Source organism: Otolemur garnettii, unplaced genomic scaffold (assembly GCF_000181295.1).
Source record: "Otolemur garnettii isolate 467f Iridium unplaced genomic scaffold, OtoGar3 scaffold00129, whole genome shotgun sequence".
In the NCBI taxonomy this organism is placed as follows: domain Eukaryota; kingdom Metazoa; phylum Chordata; class Mammalia; order Primates; family Galagidae; genus Otolemur; species Otolemur garnettii.
Window position 1 is genome coordinate 762,578 of NW_003852524.1, and position 21,690 is coordinate 784,267.

A 21,690-nucleotide genomic window follows, 5' to 3' on the forward strand; every position below is an offset into this window, starting at 1 on the left:
ATTAAGATTAGTTTTTGTGTGTATAAAACTCTAGACTGCCTATGCTTGGACTCTTCTATGTAGTACTGGCTCTTTAAGTTTTCTACAAAATGTGCCTCTAAAAAAACTAAAGTAACTAATAGAATTAAGGAAAACAAGGACTTGTCAGCCTTAAAAAAGATAAAGTGTTTGCTAATGACTATAAATGTGCATTGTAGGATAAAGTAAATGGGTCATTGCTGGCCAACAATGGAAGTTGGGTTTGGGCCTGAAAAGGGATAAATAAAAGTTAAGTCAAAACTCTGTAGTCCTAAATATGAATGAGAAATACCCGTATAACTCGGAATCTATTTCTTTAAAAGAATAAATAAATAAATTTCCATTTCTGGCTTTTGAAAAGACTGAGAAGTAAGAACTAACTTATCCCCAACCTTTGGTATCCATAGAGTGGTTTCTAAATATTATCTCCTTTCCACCAGAGAAACTAAGGCTATTTGAAGAAATGGCTAATTTTAGTTCTGGACAAGGGATATGCAACATGCCTGGTCTGGAACAACTTGTAACTTTAAAAAAAAAAAAAAAATCAAAGTGTCATCAAACTATCAGCATCAAAAAGAATAGCAATGGACTAAAACACATCAGAATCAAATAAACCTCAACATCACTAACACACTGAAAAGTGTAAATCCATGAGTGCATAAAAACACCTAAGAAAATAAATATTATTCACATGCTAGATAATTAATTTTTTCTTAGACCGCAAATACAGGCAAAAAAGAAAGCATTTGATCCTGCCTTTGCTATAATAACTATCTATGTCAAGATAAATAAATAGTTGATAAAGGCAAGTTTCTTCTTATAGAAAGTCTGATCATACACTGGACCTGAGTATAAATCAACCTTCTAGATCTAGTTACAACTAATAGGAAAAAGAGGGGACAAGAAAAATTCATCAACCAAAATCCAGTTTGGAAGAAATGGTATGGAAACCACCTGGTTTCTTCAAAGGACACATCATAAGGGGGAAAAAAGAAGAAAGAGAATAAGGAAGAAACCTCTAAATTATAAGAAACCAATTAATGGAAATTGGTTCAGGTTCTTAAGAATAAACTTTAAAAAAGAAATCATTTATGAGACAACTGTGGCAATGGGAAATTTATTGAGATAGGATTATTATTAATTTCGATGACATCATACTGTGTTCACTTTTTGAAAAAGGAGTCCTTTACACAAATGGTATCATGTCAGTCTTAATTATGTTGGCCTATATTATTTCTAAATAATTTGGGGGTGAGGGAGAAGTTCGGGACATAGAAGCAGCAAGATTTGCCAAGTGCTGATAATTGTTTAAAGCCAGGTCACGGTAGGCCCAGGGGAGTCACTGTGCTCTTCTCTGTTGCTGTGTGTTTAAGTTTAATATTATGAAAGATAAAGGTTCAGGGAACATTGAATAATCAGTATAACGAGGAAAGGTTTTCTTAGGAGAGAGCTAATTCCTCCCCCATATCAAAACATTTTAAGTGAGGCATACGCTGTCAACCTTAAATGTGGATACAAATGAATAAAAACGTCATACACGTATTATGTATGAATCATGTCCTGATACAAATTGAAGATTTTAGTGACAGGTCCAAACCACGAGTACTTAGAGCCTAGTGCCCTACCAAAGGCACTGAAGCAGATTTCCAGCCACTTCTATCTTCTTAGTATTGTTTTCAGTATCTATGGAGATGATCACATGGTTCCACTCCTTTAACACAGTGATGTGATCAGTTATATTGATAATTTTAACTCTTGTTTCCATAGCATGTTTTGTATGGACTGTGGCATTCTTTTGCCAATGTTTTATTTACAATTTTCACATCTAATATTCCTATTTTTTTTAATCAGCTTTTAGTATCAAATGTATGTTTGTATCATGAAAAAAATGCAGTGAAATAAAACGTATCCTGAGTAGCAGTGAGCAAATGGTTGTTTTTGATGCAGGGTTTCAACATAATGGAAAAGTACAGATCTTGGGAGTTTAACAAAAAAAATCCTCTTCCTGCTTGGTCTTTTTAATAAGCTTTAAGTGACTAAAGAAGCTTTAAAGATAACGTTTCTGCTTAAAGGCAAAATAGTTATATAAAAAATACAAAGGAATGAAAATTACAAAAATATTAAAATACTTCTGTGTCTTGGAGTGTATCTCCATCTGCGTCCCCTACTCCTCAAGCCTAGTTATAAACTTGCTGGTTGACAAGCAAAGCACAAATAGCACAGATGCCCTTGTCAGAGCTCTCGGTAAATTCTGGCACCTGACTGGACACCAGCTGTGTGCTAATTAGTCTAGTGATTCCCTAGATCACCAAATAATACAAGACTGGAAATGCTCCTGAAAGCTTCTGGAGGAATACACCTGCAGGTTGGATGACAGATGCCCCGGAGAGACCACGCCTTGTCCTGACAGCCTCTATGCTGAGTTCTGCTGGATACCAAGTGAGTACTGCCTATAAACGCACGCCTGCAAGTCAGTCCAAGAAACGGAGGTGGAAGGTACTTTTGAGGATGAACAAGAAACATTCTCTGGTCTAGGGATGTGACACAGACAGATGTCCAGTCATAATGTCTAAGGGCCAGCTTTGATTATTCAGTAACAGCACGCCCATGACATTAGAACCCTGCTCTCTCTCCAACAGACTTCAACTTACCTGTGTGCTGAACTTATATTTAAGTGTCAAAAATAATGGAAATGATGTACTGAGTCTATCCTAACACAGGAATCAGATTACGGCATGATCTATTTGGACAGGAAAGGACATGGCCTGGTAGCTCTCAATACAAGACTGAGGATACAGTGGCGAATGTGGTTGCAACACATTTCTCTCTGAATGTGGCTTCACTGTGTTCAAAAATCAAAAGTGACGAGAAATACTCAATGTTCAAGTATTGGTTTTCTTTCAGCAAGTCTAAAGAAATAGAAGCATTTTACTAGAAAATGAAAACACAACAACAACAACAAAAAAACTGACCTGAAGACTGCGAGTGTCAGAGACCAGAGCACGAGCGGCTTCCTCAGTTCAAACTTGGCCCGTTTGTTCATTAGGTGTCGACCACCAAATATAAAGGCAGCGTACAGAGCAGAAAACAGGAACGATTTTTTCCTATAAGCAAACAGACAAAATCTTGTGAAATAGAAATTTGTGACCGATTTATGCGTCCTCACTGGGAAACAGTTTAGCAGTTTCCCTCTTTGTGAACACTGAAAACATTTTCTTGGGCAGGAGCTCCCTTCCCTGAAGCGTCCCGCCCTGGTGACTTGGCAACACTGGCCTGCGGAAAGCTCCCTTGACAGATCGCGTCATCCAGCAGTTTAAGTGACACACTAAGGATCACGTCAGGGTAGAAATATTTTATTTTCAAGTTCTATAACTAAAAACATCAACACCATAGCATTGAGGTATAAAAAGTAATCTTTTCATGAAGAAAACTGCTTTTTTATTCTTTGCTTTGTTGAAACTTTTAGTCGGAAATGTATAAGCAACATAAAGTAGAATATCTACAAAGTAGGATGTACAGAGCTCTATTAGCAAAATACAGAAATAATATTAGCAAGCTTCTACAGAACTGTGATTCTGTAGACAGCAATAGAGGCCTTGTAAATCATTTAATATTTAAACATCTGCGCATACTTCCTGAGAAAGCCATGTAGGGAACAGGCTCAAAGTTAAGTTATAAGACTTAATACCCAGAGAAAAACGTGGTGACCTGAAGAATACTATTTGAAAATTGCTCCCTATTTCCCCCTAACTGCTGACATATATTGCTGACTCACAGAGATCTTATTGTTTACACAAGCAACATTCTTGCTTAAATGAATGCAAGTGACCTACTTGATGAGTACCATCAAATAAAGCAACAATTCCAGAAATCGACCTAAAAATAAATGTTGAATGAATTACTTCCACCGAGATTTGCAAACTCCTCTCTTAGAAACACAACACAGGGCATACAGTAGGTACTCAATCAATAAATATTTGTTGTATGACTATGGTCTTGCCCCATCAAATTTTCTAATGGGGGAAAATAATTACACAGTATAGTAGGCATTGACCAAACACTAATTGAGTGAAAAAACAGTTCTCTAACAAACAATGTCACTAACAGACAGTGAAAGAAAATTGTACTTTCTGAGTAATATGTACATTAATAACAACAAAATAAAATATCCAAAAAACAGATAAACTATTTCTATAGTTCTATTGAAATAAAGTGGTTTTATATAGACATATATACACATATACATTTTAAAGCACTCCTCTAAAATTTGCAAGGGCATGTAATTAAATTACTTAAGACTCAGAATTACAGGCTTGGCACCTGTACCACAGTGGTTATGGCTCCAGCCACATGCACCGAGGCTGGTGGGTTCGAACCCAGCCCAGGCCAGCTAAACAACAAGGACAAATGCAACCAAAAAATAGCATGGTGTTGTGGCGGATGCCTGTAGTCCCAGCTACTAGGGAGGTTGAGGCAAGAGAATCGCTTAAGCTCTTCAAACTCCAAGAGTTTGAAGTTGCTGTGAGCTGCAACGCCATAGCAGTCTACCGAGGGTGACGTAGTGAGACTGACCCCCCCCCCGCAAAAAGAAAAAGGCATCAGAATTACTATTTCTACTTATGTACACATAAGCAATAACATGCTAAAAATAAATAAAATTCTATCAAGTGAATGCAGGCGATAGTAATATTTATAGTATATCCTTTTTTCTACATTATAAAAGTAGTGACTATAATCACAGTATTATAGAGTGATTCCCGTCAGTTGACATCATGCTAAAAAGCTTGACATTTAATCTTCCTAATCCTCTCATGGTACAGGTAAAGTATTATCTTTATAGATAAGAAATAGGCTTAGAAGTTAAGTTGTCCCAGATCTCCCTACTCGCTCATGGTAAACTTTCAGGAGAAAAACAGATGTACTTGATGTGTTCTTATAACCACTTAAGAATTCCTTAAGTCCCAGTGATCCAAATTGGTTGAGGCTAGGAGTTCAAGAACAGCCTAAGAAAGAATTAGAATCTCCTCTCTACAAAAAAATAAAAAATAGAAAATTTAATGCCGTATCCTGGCATGCACCTGTAGGCCCAGATATTTGGGAAGCTGAGGCAGGAGGATTGCTTGTGCCCAGGAGTTTGAGGTTGCAGGAAGTTATGATGATGCCACTGCATCCTAGCCAGAGAGACAGAGCAAGATGGACAGACGGAAGGAAGGAAGGAAGGAAAGAAGGGAAGGAGGGGTTCCTTAAGCCCTCCTGTTGAATTTATAAGATCATGGTGTAAAGTCCTTAAAGGTGGAAAGAGGAACAATCTCTTCACTTTCAACCAAATCCTCTTTGCTGCCTTGAAAATGCAAGTTAACTATAAAAACCACAGAAAACACTTCCTTATAATTATTTGTCCTTATTCCTGTTACTCATTCAGTATAAGATTTTGGTTATGGTTGAAATTCTTTTATTACTTAAGATTATGAACCAACCAAGTTCAGTAAACATCCTCACACAATTCTGTCATTCCGGCCATAAGGGAAAAGGAACATGCCTGAAGAACTCAGGAAAGAACAAAAATGTTCCCTTAGTATTTTAAAGCTCTCTTTACAAACCATCAATTCAACAGCCAGGGAAAGCAAGTCAATCAATACACACATAAAGGCACAGAATTTGATAATTGCAAGGGATCTCAGAGGTGAAGCTCAATTTCCTCATTCTACAGAAGAGGGGAGAGGGAACCTGATGACACCAGTTGGTCAAGACTACCCCAAATTGGCGTGGCCGTGACCAAGCAAGTAGGTAAACACAAATTAATTGTATCTGGATCACAGGCAGTCAATACAGAGAATTGGCATTTATGTTGAAATGGGAACTGGTATTTGTTTAAATATTATAAGAGATATAAATCTTCTGTGGTGAAATTCAAATAATGCTTTGGTTAGTTTAGAATCAATCTTAAGTCTTGTACAAGAGAGTTGTTAAGGAAACATTAACACTTTATCTCGTCAGCTGAGTAACGTATCATTTATGGTTGGAGTTATTGTTATTTTTCCATTTTGTTTAGAAGATACGATTTTCTTTGGTGAATTGGGCAATTTAAGTGAACTAAAATTGCCTTTCCTGTCTGGTCTCTCTCTGGAAAATGTTCAAGTATGGTCAAGATGAAAAATGACTTCCCACTCGCCCACTTCGTATTTAATGTGGATAGATCATTTCCCTAATGCTTCAGTGGTAATCCAATAATGCTTGGCCTTCTGGCAGGCCTCCGTAGCTGGGTATAATGGGAACACTAATACTGTTTCATTATCAGATTATTGATAATTTCTAGATGGCAGAGACGCTTCGTGTTTAATAAATTTTAAACGTACAACCCTTAATTATAGGTACTTAAGAAGTATTTCTTTCCCCTTCCATTTCTGTTATCAGGGTATTTTTTTTTTCTTTTTATTTCCTTGCCTTTTTGGTTGTTGTTGTCAAGACAGAGCCCCACCCTATGCCCTGGGCAGAGTGCAATGGCATCATAGCTCACTGCAACCTCAGACTTGGGCTGTCATCCCACTGCCTCAGGCTCTGGAAGCAGCTGGGATTAAGGCTGCTTGCCGAGGAGCCCGGCTGGTTTTTTTGTTTGTTTGTTTGTTTTAAAATGAGTCAGGGTCTCACTCTCTCTCAGACAAGACTCCAACTCCTGAACTCAAGCAATTCTCCCTCCTCAGCCTCCCACAGTACTGGGATTACAGGAAATCAGTCCATAATTAATAAAAATGAGTAGTGGCTTTACCCTTTATCTTTAGAAGTCTGGATTTCTCTATCATACCATTTCGATTCAAAACATTTCTAAGAGATGGTTTTTCTGGAGGGGCACGGTGGCTCACACCCGTGATACTACCACTCTGGGAGAGACTGAGGCAGGGGGGTCCACTTAAGCTCGGGAGTTCAAAACCAGCCTGAGCAAGAGCATGACCCCATCACTACCAAAAATAGAAAAATTAGCTGGGAATTGTGGCAGGTGCCTGTAGTCCCAGCTACTCAGTAAGTGGAGAGAGGAGGATCAGTTGAGCCCAAGAGTTTGAGGTTGCTGTGAGCTAGGCTGACACCACAGAATTCAACCTCAGGGCCGACAAAGTGAGACTCTGTCTCAAAGTTAAAAAAAAAAAAAAACCAAAACACTAAAATGGTCATTCTATTCTTAGAGTAGCTGAGTAAGTCCCTGCTTATGATTTGTAAGTATTTATTGTTCTACTCATTAACACTTTTAAAAGACTGTGTATAAAACGTTTTTTTTTAGCTCATGGGATTTCGCTGAAACCAGCACTTAGCTTGAGTCAAACAAGTTTATTTGCTAAGGAGCGGTCTTTCAACACAGAATAATTGCTAATGGACACCCTGGGAAGCCACCGGCCCCAGCTCCTTCCCAATGCTTTCCTGTTGTGTCTGCATGACCTTGTTTGTGGCCAGGTATGTGTACGATGTAAGGCACTGTAAAAGCGAAAATCCATCTTCAAGGGAAAAAGGGCAGAGCAGACCTAGAAGCACGGCTTGCTTTGGCTGATACCCACCTACCCGACGCTCGCACGGGTGTCATACTCTAGGGCAAAGAGGCTGAAGCTGAAACAATGTTCACTGCAGCAGTCAACCCTCTTTTAAGACTTCTTCTCTAGATTAGTTGCTCATTCAACTTGGGACACAATTCTGAAAATGATTGTAAGGGCACAAACAAGGTGGGGACCCAGCGACTAAAAGAAAGAACATTCTACTTCTGTGAACGGGACATTCAATGTTTGTCTACGGTGGCTAAGGAAAGATTTTTCTTGAGAAGGATCGTGAGGTTGGGTCCGGGAGTGTTAGCCAGGGCTGGATTCTCACCTTCTTGAGAAATTTTCGGTAGATTACATATAGAAGTAAATAACGAAATTAACTATATGCCCAGAAATTCTGACAAAGGCTAACAATGAAAATATGTCCATAATTAATACAAATTAAAAAGTGGTTTTATGATTTCAAGAGAAGGCCATGCGGTGCTATCTGTTATGTTTGACCCAAGACACTAAAGAATGTGTAGTTTCTGAGCTTCTTTTAGTTGCTAACATCTTTTTCTCTTTTTTTTGAGACAGAGTCTCACGATGTTGCCCTGGGTAGAGTGCTGTGGTGTCACAGCTCATAGCAACCTCAAACTCTCGGGCCTAAGTGATTCTCTTGCTTCAGCCTCCCAGGTAGCTGGGATTACAGGTGCCCACCACAACGCCCGGCTATTTTTTGGTTGTGGTTGTCATTATGGTTTGGGAGGCCTGGGCTGGGTTTGAACCCACCAGCTCCAGTGTATGTGGCCTGCGCCCTAGCCGCCGAGCTTCAGAGCCATTTTTTTCCTCTTTCTGCATCTCTTTCTGATGCTAATTTACAGATCATGGGTTCTCCAGCTTTTAGTTTTTGAATCCTTGAACTAGGCCATAATCGAAATAGAATCACATTTAGTACAATGAATTCAGTAACACGGCAACATATACCTCTCCAGTAAAGTATACTATTAGAAAAATACCTGATATGGTCAGGTCCAGTGGCTCACACCCATAAGGATGGTGGATTGCTTGAGCTTAGGAGTTCAAGAACAGCCTAAGCAAGAGGGAAAGCCTGTCTCCAAAAATAAAAAAGACTAGCAGGGTATCATGGTGGGAGCCTGCAGTCCCACCTACTCAGGAGGCTGAAGCAGGAGGATCACTTGAGCCCAAGAGTTTGAGGTTGCTGTGAGCTAAGATGCCATAGCACTCTACTGTGGGTGACAAAGTGAGACTCTATCTCCAGAAAAAAAAAAAAAAAGAAAAAGAATAAAAGAAAGAAAAGAAAATTACCTGATATGGAAAGTGATTTGTATATATCTTCAAATATCTTTTCCCCTCTGTCATCTTTTTAAAAATTTTGATGAGTTCTGTTTTCTTACTACAACTAAAAATAGTATCTTTGGGGAGAAAATACTCTCAAAATGTAACAAAACAAAATAAAACTCAAGTAAAAAGATGCCATTTCTTTTTATACCCAAATTGACAGGACAATATTAATTCCCTGTTTCCTTAGATACTGTTTTTCAGTAGCTGATAAAAATTCTTCACATTCATTCATCCATTCAAAATTTAATGTGTTTATCAACTTTTATCACATTATTTGGCAGCCTGGTTAGTATGGCATTCAGTAAAGAAAGAATCCCTATGACAGTAAATTCTGCCTCTGCTAATCTAGTTAAAACAACAGAAAAATTTACACAATATCATACGGTTATAAAGATAGCATCAGCGGCAAATGTGTGTTAGAGATAAGAATGTTTTTTGCAAACTCTAAGAAAGGAGATATGTATTACTATCAGGAGAAAATGCTCTGTGGATAGGAAGGCTTGCAGGTGGTCCCAGAAGGTTTTTGATAGATGGACAAAGGCAAGGGGGAATAAGCAGTGGAGGGTAAGCATGAGCTGAGCTGGAGGAATCTATTCGAGTGTTTTGGGTTGGGTATGGCGGAAAGCTTGTTGGGGCTGTATCTCCACCTCAAGTTTGCAGTAAGTTGTGAGGCGTGTGGCCAGTAAATTGTCACTACTGATGATTAAAGTATAGTACTGAAATGCATGGCTTAATTTTCTTCTTTTAAAATAAGTAAGCCTAGACTAAGTTATGGATATACCATCACGTCCCCTGGGTGAGAGTTACTCCTAGAGCCATCAGAAAAATAGACGGAGAACGGCTGGTTGAAGTTGCGGAAGGTACTGTGAGTGGGGCTGGGGAGGTAGAATTAAAAAAAAGATATGTCCACGGAGAACATGATATGCATTATTTCTACTCCAGAGGGCAGAGATGGCAAAAGCTGGATTCTCGATCTCTGATGCAGCACACTCTGGCCTACTCCCCACCACCCACAGCGCCAGATCTGGAGCTGCAGGGTGTGTGCAAAGTGTGGCTCCACAGGAGTCATTGCTTGGAACACATTTATGAATGTTTTCCACTTTTGGGAAAAGGATAGCAAATTGCGAGGCTGATCATGGCCTTACTTCAGAAAAGCCGATGTTTGGGGTTCAGTGTACCCTGAATTGCCTTGTCTTTATGTAATCCTAAACCAATGCATCCCAGGTTCGAGAATACTGTTTCTCTCCTGTGGTAGACATGGTTTAATGAGATGCTCAGGAAGAATCCATTTCCACGTTAGAACTGGAGACTGAAGCGACTCCTAAATCAAAGAATTAAAATCCATCCTACCTTCCATGAAGCTGACAGTTTTTTATCTCCCTAGAATGAGTAAAGCTTGCCACCACCCCCTGATTAGGAATTTGGTATAAAAACTTACCAGTGGTCCTAATTAGACAGATCTCTTATCTGAAAGAAAACTAACAGTGAGCTCTGCATTGAAAAACTACTTTACGGTTTTCGTGTTGTTTGAGAGAATTGCTCTCAATACTCTCCTTTTGATTCTCTGGTGCTGATTACCATTTCAAGTCGGAATTTTCAGGTAACTGTCTTGTGTAATACTAATAATTATTGATACTAGTCATAGCAAAATATTAAACTCTAGTGACCACTTAAGTTCTGAATAAGAGAGGCAGCATGTAGAAATAGGACCCAGAAAGTAGTATCAGCAGGAATTCAATTTCACTGCGCTAATTTCCACAAAGAAACATCTTTTGCTCTGAGAAATGGAAAGCTATCATGTGAATTTCCAATGAGGCACGGTCACTTGTTAAGATTATCGTAAACTATAATAATGACAATGAAAGCACAGCAGAGGCCACACCCAGTGGCTCATACCTGTAATTGTAAACCTAGTACTCTGGGAGGCTGAGGTGGGAGGATTGCTCAAGGTTAGGAGTTGAGACCAGCCTGAGCAGAGACCCATCTCTACAAAACAGGGATAAAAGGCTGGGTGTGGCTGTGTGTGGCTGTGTGTGCCCGTAGTCTCAGCTACTCAGGAGGCTGAGGCGAGAGAATTGCTTGAGCCCGGGAGTTGGAGGTTGCAGTGAGCTAGGATGATACCACTGCACTCTAGCCAAGCAGAGTATAATGTCTAAAAAAATGAAAAGAAACAGAAAATGGAAAAGGACGAAAGAAAGCATACTATAATTCTGAAATGCCTATTAAGAGCAGTTGTGTGACTCTCTCGTCACCAGACTAAACTTTATTTCTTAGAGCCTTAAAATCTATTACATAATATAAATGAGGCATTAGTAATTTACTTTCCTGAATATGAAATTTTCTTAGGCTTGACACCCAATTATGGGCTGTGTGAAAGCTGATACCTTTTCTCCCCCCTCCAATCTATTCCTCCATTCCAGTGGCCTGCGGACAATAGACATAGATAATCCCAGAATTGGGAACAGACCTTAGAGACCTTTTATGTTAAACCTCTTTCCAACTTATGCAATTCATTGTGGGGAAAAAAAAAATCTCTGCCACGGTCACCCAGTTTCTGCTGAATGTAGAAATAATAAATGGAAACTGGTGATTATTAGTTCCTGGTCAGACGGTACGGTTAGGTTTCATGGAATAAATAACCCATTTGCTGAAGCCCCGCATCTCCCCCTTACGGATTAACAACAACCCTCCAACAGGTCCCATTTAATGTTGAGTATAAAAATCTGTTTCCTGCTTGTCTTCAGCCTAAAGAAGCCCCAAATGGCTTATAGATAATAGATTTATCTGAGAGCTGGAGACTAAAACCAGAAGTGAAAAAGTACCATAAAAAGGATATGATTATTCACAATGGAATGAAAACCGGATTTCAGGTTTACAAGATTAAGTCCAATTCAGACAGAGAATTTTCCTAGATTTAAATCAAAACCGAGAAAAATAACAGCTGCACAGACAGCTATATAAACAAGCATAAACAGATCCGCGTTTGTGAGAACTTTCTCTATACTCAAGGGCTGAACGTTTACATTGAAAGATGATCCATTCATGGTGCAGATTACTACCACTTTATAGTTACGCAGGGCTTTTGTTTATAGTTATTGCTTCATAGAAAGCTGTAAAAAAGCTAGAAAATAAAATCCAGAGGAAAAAAATGACATGTTTTCATGTTAACTATTAGATAGGTAAACATACTCTTGTTATTAACCTTTCTCTCAACATAAATTGTGAAAGAGGACTGGGAAAGCAACAGGAAAACATACCCCAAATAGGATTTCTGGATTAGAGAAAATAGTCAGCAGTGAGGAAGATTATGTCAAGGTCAGCTCACCTATTGACTCTGTCAACAAAATCACGTGTACATAAGAAATTAAGCTTTAGGTCAGGCACAGCAGCTCGTGCCTGTGATTCTGGCACTCTCAGACATCGAGACGGGAGGTTCCTTGAGCTCAGGAGTTCAATATAAGCCTGAATCAAGAGTGAGGCCCTGGCTCTACTAAACTTAGAAAAGCAGCTGGGTGTGGTGGTGAGAGCACCTGTCTGTAGTCCCAGCTACGTGGGAGGCTGAGGCAGGAGGATCCCTTGAGCCCAGAAATTTGAGGCTGCTGTGAGCTAGGCTGCAGTCATAGCAATCTAGCCTGGGGCAACAGACTGAGATTGTCTCAAAAAAACAACGAAAAAGCAAGTACCTGGGGGTATGAGATTAAACTCCATTAAAAATGGACAAGAGGAAACACTTTATTAGTGACGCGTGAAAATTACTTAAACATTATTTTCACCTGTGATATTATCACCCAAATACCCAAAAAATGACTATGAATTTCATTTTGCTCTTGGAAATAATGGCATAGCTGGCCAGTGTGGTGGCTCACACCTGTAATCCCTAGCACTCTGGGGAGGCTGAGGTGGGTGAATTCCTTGGGTTCAGGGGTTCGAGACCAGCCTGAGCAAGGGTGAAACCTTATCTCTACTAAAAACAGAAAAAACTAGCGAGGCATCGTGACGGGTGTCTGTAGTCCCAGCTACTCAAGAGGCTGAGGCCAGAGGATGGCTTGAGCCCAACAGTTTGAGGTTGCTGAGAGCTGTGATGCCACAGCAGAATAAGACTCTGTCTCCAACAAAAAAAATAGTATGGCAAGATTTTGATTCAAGTTTTCACATTACTCCTTTAAAATTGGAATGCTCGTTTGAGACAAAATCTGCAGCCACTAGCTTTGAGAACTTGTATCATGAAGGCAGCTTGCTGTATGAAGTAGAATGTATTCATTTCCTGGGGCTGTTGCAAAAAAAATCCCACAAGCTTAGTGGCTCCTAACAATAAGAATTTATAATCTGGGCTTGGCACCGTAGCTCAGAGGTTAGGGCGCTGGCCACATATACCGGAGCTGACGGGTTTGAACCCAGCCTGGACCTGCTAAACAACAATGACAACAACAACAACAAAAGAATTTATAATCTGACAGTTCTGGAGGTTAGTCGTCCTGAGGCTAAATCAAAGTGCCAGTAGGGCCCCTGTTCCTTCTAAAGGCTCTGGAGTAGACTGTTTCCTTGCCTCCGCCAACATGTAGAGGCATTCTTGGCTCACAGCCCTCTCCATCTTCCTGGGCACATCACTTTCTCTGACTCTGGTCCTCCTGCTTCCCACTTAAAGACTTAATTACACTGGGCCCACCAGATCATCCAGGACCACAGCCTACGAAGGTTCTCCACTTTAAGGACCCATGTAATTGGACTGGGCTCCTCCGGATAGTCCAGAATAATCTCACCATCTCAAATTCCTTAACCTAATTACAAGTGCAAAGTCTGCTTTGCCACATAAAGTAACATTCACAAACACTAGGGATTAAGAAATTGACATCTTTGGGGGATCATGACTCAGTTCACCACCTGAATTAACCTGAATAGCCAGGTCCAAAGTCGCTTTTCTACTGCAGCACATGGATGTAAACATTTCATGCCTGTTCCTGGTTTGCTATATCCAAAGCCAGCCTCTTCCCTTCTACCCAAGAAAGCATTTTAGAATACAAAAGGTTAAGAGGCACGTTGTTCTGAAAACTGTCTTCAAGCGACTCACAAATATATCAATCTCAAATATCAGTGCTTCAACTGTTATTAGGAACATGTGATTTACTATATACAAGGAAGAAGGCACTAAAATTTAGAATTTCTAGTAGTACATACAGTTTACTAAAATCACTAACAGGCAATCCCAACTGTCAGCAGCTCTAAATTGCCATGTCTTCCACTCCTTGGCAACAACAAAGATTATTTGGCTTGTGACCATCCTCTGAATTTCAGTCTTAAGCTACAGGCTGTATCAAGTACCTTTTCTGATTTGCAGCAATCCAGTTGTTTTCTACTTCACCTCTGCTGGGGTTAAATCTATAAAGAGTAGGTTTCCATCCATGTTGCAGTGATCAAGGGGCAACAGCCTCTTCGCAGCGGCATTTGAAACAGAGGGTAACTCCTTTTCTGAAATGCTGTCTCCACCTGCTCTAGGGAACACTATTTTCTCTCATTTCTTCTCCAGCTTTACCAGGTGCTTTTTTTCATTCTCTTTTCCTGGTTCCCCTTCACCTCTCCCATATTTAAACTTGAGGATCCCCAGAAGTCAACCTGTGAGCCTCTTCTCTTTTTACCCACACCATTGGTTCTTACTGGGGTTGACGATTTGGAAATGCCTAGAGGCAGTTTGGGTTTTTAGCAACTGGAAAGGGATTGGCTACTGGCACATGGTGCCCAGAGACCCTGGGCAGCCCTCCACAACAAAAACTTAGCCCCAAAATGTCAGTAGTGCCAAAGTTTAAAACCTCTCCATAAGAGAGGTAAAGAAAATAAGAAAAATCGGAAAACTCAAGAGAGTTTATGCTGAGATTTGGCAGTTCCCCAAATGCGTTCACTGTTTGGGGTGATGCTACTCATATCTCAGATACACTCGGGCTGAATTGCTTTAAAGCAATTCCAAGCACAGAGTAAATAAAGCGAGGTGCTCATTTCATAAGAACAAACAGTTCCATTTAAAATTGAAAACAAAACAGAACAACCAACTGGGATCAAGATATTACTCCCTTCACTGTTCTAGCATGAGGTTCACTTCTGCTATCACAGACCCTTTACGGGTCTGCTGCCCCATAAAGACCAATGGATTCAATTCTTACAATTGTTCGTTTGCTGCAATGCTTCCTTTGCACGAAGGTCATCTATAACTGCATTGTAAAATACACCTCCTGACAAGAGACAAGGGAATTATCTGAAAAGAACCAGCCTCCATGATCACTGCCAAGAAACCCAAACACAGAGCTCAAATTCTTCTTGAAGTAGAATTCCCGTTATTCCAGTCATCTCTTTATTAACTGGTCCTGTAATACAAGATAATTCCCCGATGGCCAATCCCAACTTAGCCCGAGACAGCACCATTCTCTCCTGTTTCTATGTATTCAACTTTCTGTTTAGATCCTGAATATAAGTGAAATCACACAGTACTTTTCTGTCTATGTCCGGCATATTTCACTTAGAATAATGTTGGCCCGGCGAGGTGGCTCACGGCTATAATCCCAGCACTCTGGGAGTCCAAGGCAGGTGGATTGCTTTAGCTCAGGAGTTCAAGACCAGCCTGAGCAACAGCGAGGCCCCAGTCTGTCCTAAAAAATAGAAAAATTAGCTAAGCATTGTGACAGGCGCCTGTAGTTCCAGCTGCTTGGGAGGCTGAGGCCAGAGGACCAATTGAGCCCAAGAGTTAGAGGTTGCTGTAAGCTATGATGACACCATAGCACTCTGTACCCAGAGTGATAGAGTAAGACTCTGTCTCAAAAAAATGTAATAAACAAATAAAATAAAATAATGTCCTCCACTTCCATGCAGGGTTCTTGCAAATGACAGGATTTCATTCTTTTTTTTTATGGCTAAGTAATTCTTGGTTGTATATATGTGTATACACCACATTTTCTTTACCCCTTCATCCTTGATGGACACTTAGGTTGATTCCACATCTTGGCTTGTGAATAATGCTACAAAGAACACGAGAGCACCCTCGTATCCCCAAGTTTGCCAATCTGATAACAGTGGAAGTTTCTATGACATAAACTTTTTAAAATTGAGTACAAGTTGCTCTGTTTTCATAATTGTAAAGAACATAGCTTCTATCATATGACAGAGTGTGCCCATTGACAGTGCATTGATTGCACTATTTTCTAAATCTTAGAACAAATTATTAATCATGTTTATTAGCTACTCTCGGGCCTTTGCTTTCTGGCATTTTTCCATGTTGGGAGGCACCGATTCTCCTCTGTGGATTACACGCAAAGCTAAAAGTGCGACAGCAAACTGCTGTCCTGTAGGTGCCTGTCATCAGCTCTGCGGGGGAACAGAGTAAAACTGGTCAGGAGTGTCCAAAGCTGGCCGAGGAGTCCTTTTATCTTCATGGCTTAGGAGACTGCTATCTTTCTGTTTGCATCATTTCCCACAAAGACTTTCACTGCTTCTTCTTTCCTTCTTTATTCACATGCTCAACCCCCCCGCCCCAGACAAAAAGGCCTTTTAGGGGAAAAATTCTTAAAGAAAAAAAAAATCTCAAGATTTCTTGTAAGGAAACAGCTCCCATTTCTTCAGAAAGTGAAAGGGGACTTTGTTTCATTTCTTAAAGCTTCTTTTTATTACTAGGTTGTAAGACAGAAGAGTAATTTCTTCTTTAATTGCATGTCAGGTGAATCCTACAACATGAGTGAGGTTCAGCTGGGATTTATCAAGCATAGGTTGGAGAAAAAGAATTCTCAAAGTCATAATGCCCATGGCATGCCTTTCTTCAGAGTTTCAGAAGGAAGGAATAATGCTTAGAGAGACAAGGGTGTATATCTGACTCATTGTTCCTTTGAAAGTCAGAAGGTTAATGTGTCTGCCTTCTCAAATTCCCAACAGCATACTCTCTGGGAGTGTGTGTAGCACTAGGTAACATTACTGGGTAACGATCACTCACGCTGTCACACACACTGTGACGGTAGACAGCACTCACTCTGGATAGTAAGCCTTTGCTTTTTACTAGTCTTTTTTCTATTTTGCTTACTTATCAAGACTGATTGACTAAACACCAGGATTCAATAATAACAATATTCTTTACTTAGCTGTGCTCACACAGAAAAGTTTCCTGATAAAAGAAAAACAAATTTTAAAAATAAAAAATTTGACAAGCATTTATTCAAGATACTTCCTGAGTCTAAGATATTTTTTAAAACCAATTTGAAGAATTCTAGACACATAAGAGGTATATTAACAGTTAAAAAGTATTTACTGAACAGCCACAGGTTGTAAGTCTTGATGTAGCTCTTACATGGGAACTTACTGCTCCATTGTACACACAAACTTGAGGCCCAACTTCAAAGGCATAACTGTGCATTGCTTCCCGCCATCAAATTAGAGTGCATTTCAATTTGCCCAAAGTAATAATAACATTTTATTAAACTAAGCACTTACTATATTCCAGGCACTGTGCTGAGTGTTTCAAGAACTTAATACACACATGCATATGAGGTCTGACAATTAAGTTCACAAACTCATCCTAGAAAACGTACTACAAACCTCATTGCTGAATATCACAACGATCACCTTCCAAGTACTCCCCACCTTGACAACAGTGCCTAGTCTACCCTTCAAAGCCATTGTGGAATGATCATCAGAGCTTCATACAGTTAATTTCAAAAACTTTCCATCATGTCCTTACATCAGCAGCCTGTATAAACAACTCAGTAAGGTTTTATAACCTTGGTCTATCAGCTATGTTCACGTGGACATTTGGTGGTATCTTGCTGAGTGATGTTTATTATTGTTCCTGCTTATGATGCAAATGTTCTTGCATACAAGACAGCTCTGATGGTCACACCACCACATGCCAACACAAACACACCTGTGAGACACTGATATATCAAGGTTATGAAACCTGACTGAGTTGTCTGTACAGTGCTGCCAACACAAACATATGGAGGCAATTTCATGAACTTGACAGTTCTGATGGGCACTCCAGAAAATATGCTCCAAAATCACTCTGAAGGGCAGACTAGTCACTAGCATTGGGGCATAGCTTCCCAAGGGAGTACTTTGAAGGTGACTGTAGTGATATTCAGCAATGATGTATACAGATAGCAACTTTCCTAATTGCTGGCCCTCATATGAGTATGTATACACAATATTTAGTTTATATTTGAAAAAAGAAAAAAACTACCATGATCCTCACCTTGCAAAGAAACTAAGAAAACTAAGGAACAAGATTAAATATGCTGTACAAAGAATCCGTATCTTAAGAGAGAGTGTGGGGATTTAAACTTGGGCAGTAAGGTGTCAGTCTGCACTCTCAACTACTACATTATGTTCTTACCTAGAATGCTATACTACTTCTCAGTTGGTCCTAAAAAAACAATAGTAGCTTTTATGAGTACTTTCTTCCAGCTCCTTCTCACATCCCATCACTATTTCTGACATTCAAAAATGTAAATCACTTACACTTGCAACCCACTTTTTCTCCAAGAGAGTATTCCTTTTTTAAAGACATATTCATAAAGCTTGAGGTTTTATATAGAGAAAACGTGATGAGAAGAAAAACTAAAAATTAGAGCCTCTGCTGTAGAGGTAGAGATATCCAGGGAGTACTTCTCAAAAAGTCACTCCACATTTGAAGCTTTTCCTTTTCCATCTAATTAATGTCTGCCTACTTTTGTGTAAGCTGGCAGCTATATTGCCTTGATCGCTTAATGCAGGACATACTGTAAAATCTTTGCCATGTTATACAGTTATACTTTGTATCTTCTTCACTGACACTGACTTATTCTGTAGTTCCATTTACCCAAAAGGACACAATGTTCCTGTGCTTTACAAATCTAAAGTCTAATATAGAAAACTTGTTGAGGACTCAAATGTAAGACTATGTAAAAGGAAATAAAAACACTGAATCATATGAAGACAAAGACAAGATTTTTTTTTTTAAGAGACACTCTGTTGCCCTGGGTAGAGTGTTGTGGTGTCAAGTCTCATAGCAACCTCAAACTCTTGGGCTCAAGGCATCCTCTTGCTTCAGTTTCCCAAGTAGCTGGGACTGGGTGGTGCCTGTGGCTCAAGGATAGGGCACTGGCTCCATATACCAGAGATGGTAGGTTCAAGCCCAGCCCTGACTAAAAAAAAAAAAAATTAGATTAGCCAAGTAGCTGGGACTACAAGCACCCACCACAATGCCTGCCTAGTTTTTCTATTTTTGGTAGAGTTGGGTTCTTGCTGTTCTTCAGTTTGGTCTCAAACTCCTGAACTCAGGCAATACACCCGCCTTGGCCTCCCAGAGCGCAAGAATTACAGGTGTCGAGTTACCATATCTAGCTTTTCTGTTTTTTTGGAGACTGAGCTCAAACTCCTGAGTTCAACTGATTCTCCTGCCTCAGCCTCCTGAATACCTGGGACTACAAGCTAACACCACCACATTCGACTAATCCTTTGGAGAGACAGGCTCTTGCTCTTGATCAGGCTGGTCTTGAACTCTTGGCTTCAAGCAGTCCTCCTGCTTTGGCCTCCCAAAGTGCTAGGATTACAAGCATGAGCTACAGTAACACCTGGACCAAAGGTAAGATCATTATATTTCTGTACATAATAATAATCTTCACTATCAGCCAACTACCTCATTTACTTAAATATGAATGCCATTAATGTTATAAAGTGGATTACAGACTATAGGAACACTGACAGATTCACTATTGTCTCTAAAATGTCAAATATATATATATATGTATATATATATATATATATATTTTTTTTTTTTTTTTAAACATGGTTCAAATGATTTTACTTCTGTCTGCTTCTCTGAAATCCTAACTACCCTGGCATGGCCTATGCCACAGACATTCCCCACAGACATCCCTCTCCTTTGTCCTACCTTCCTTCCCACATGCTGTCTGGCTATCTTGAATGCCCTTCTCAGCCAACCTTGTCATTTTTGTTGATCTGTAATAATACTCTGACTGCTTCTAGGTCAAGTTATTTATCCCTCCCTTCATCCCTGTGCTTTCTGTGTCCCTCTTACAAATCTATTATTGCACTTAACGTAAGCTAACATTTCTGTCTCTCTTTTGAAATCTTGAAGGGTAGGAACTGTGTCTTATTGAACTTTGTATGCCCAGGGCCCTAGACCACAGCACTGGTGTTAGTGGCTCCCTAACACATGTATGAACAATGATGTATTAGTTTTTGTGTGTGTGTGTGTGTGTTTTAAATGTACTTTTTAAAAAAATATTAGGCTGGGCACAGTGGTTCATGCCCATAATCCTAGCACTATGGGAGGCTGTGGTGGGCTGATAGCCTGAGCCCACGAGTTCAAGACCAGCCTGAGCAAAAGCAAGACCACATCTCTAAAAATAGTCAGGCATTGTGGCAGGTGCCTGTAGTCCCAGCTACTTGGGAGGCTGAGGCAAGAGAATGGCTTGAGCCCAAGAGTTTGAGGTTGCTGTGAGCTATGACGCCACATCATTCTATAGGGGCAACAAAGTGAGACTCTGTCTCAAAAAAAATAATAATAAAATAAACAGGAGGAACCCATAACTCAGTGGGTAGGGCACCTGCCACATACACCAAGGCTGGTGGGTTCAAACCCAGCACAGTCCACCTGAAAACAACAATGACAACTGCAAAAAGAAATAGCCGGGTGTTGTAGCAGGCACCTGTAGTCCCAGCTACTTGGGAGGCTGAGGCAAGAGAATCACTTGAACCCAAGAGTTTAAGGTTGCTGTGAGTTGTGACACCATGGCACTCTACCCAAGGTGACAGCTTGAGACTGTTGAAAGAAAGAAAGAAAGAAGGAAAATATTATTGGGAGACTAAATTGATGTTCATATCATCTATGAATCTGTGCCTCAAACACAATTCAAAATCTAAACAGTAAAAATTGTATTTTATTATGCCTTTTTCCCCCCTTAGGAACTGAAAGAATCCTATTAATCAGAATTCAATCCTATTTGCTTTGTTTCTTTAACCCCTCTTTGGAAATATGATTGTGTTTACCAAGACATGGTACTCTGGAATGGCACACTCCTTGGGGGGCACTTCTCAGGGTCGCTGGGAAGGTACTGTCCAATTTCCCTACTTCTTGCTGACCAGCGATGAAGTTTTACTTTGTCATGTAATTATTTGCATAAAGAAAGTAAAAAAGACAGAAGAGACAGATGTAAAGTAGGACTGGTGCTGTGACAGCATTAGTTTCCTCCTAATGACTGTTCTATCCTCCTGTGTGTCACCAAAATCTATTATTCACTAACAGATATCCACAGATTCCGTGATGGCCCACACACAAACTGAAATCAAAACAGCGGCTGCAGTATCAGGATTCTATACTTCAATTCTAAATAAAGCACATTTGCTTGACTAAGGATAATTACATAATTAAAGAAAACCATAAGATACTGGTTCTAAAGATCATGATATAATCAAAGATACCAGTTCATGTTTATCTATAGGCAAATGGGAATGTGATAATAATATCCAGTTCTGGCGAGATACATGACTGGCCCTCGTATGTTTTGTTAGGGGGAAGGTAAAGGATATATTCCTTTGAAAAACAATTTGGCAGTGTTTACCTAGAAACGTAAAACATTCATATCTCTTAATCTTACAATTCCATTTCAAGGGATCTGTCCAAAGCAAACAATTCTAAATATGGCAAAGGCCAGATCATCACTCAAGTATGACCGTGAGGCTCGGTGCCTATAGCTCAACCGGCTAAGGCACCAGCCACATACACCTAAGGTGGCGGGTTCGAATCCCCAGCCCGGACCCGCCAAACAACAATGAC

The 21,690-nt window shown here is 39.9% G+C and overlaps 1 protein-coding gene across 1 annotated transcript in view; it reads right to left on the minus strand.

The window, feature by feature from the left end:
• ELOVL6 (ELOVL fatty acid elongase 6) overlaps nt 1-21,690 on the minus strand; it is a 138,093-nt gene that overhangs the window by 36,660 nt on the left and 79,743 nt on the right. Inside the window, exon 3 of the mRNA XM_012810357.2 lies at nt 2,991-3,122. Coding sequence (XP_012665811.1) covers nt 2,991-3,122 — 132 coding nt within the window. The remainder of the gene's footprint in view (nt 1-2,990; nt 3,123-21,690) is intronic.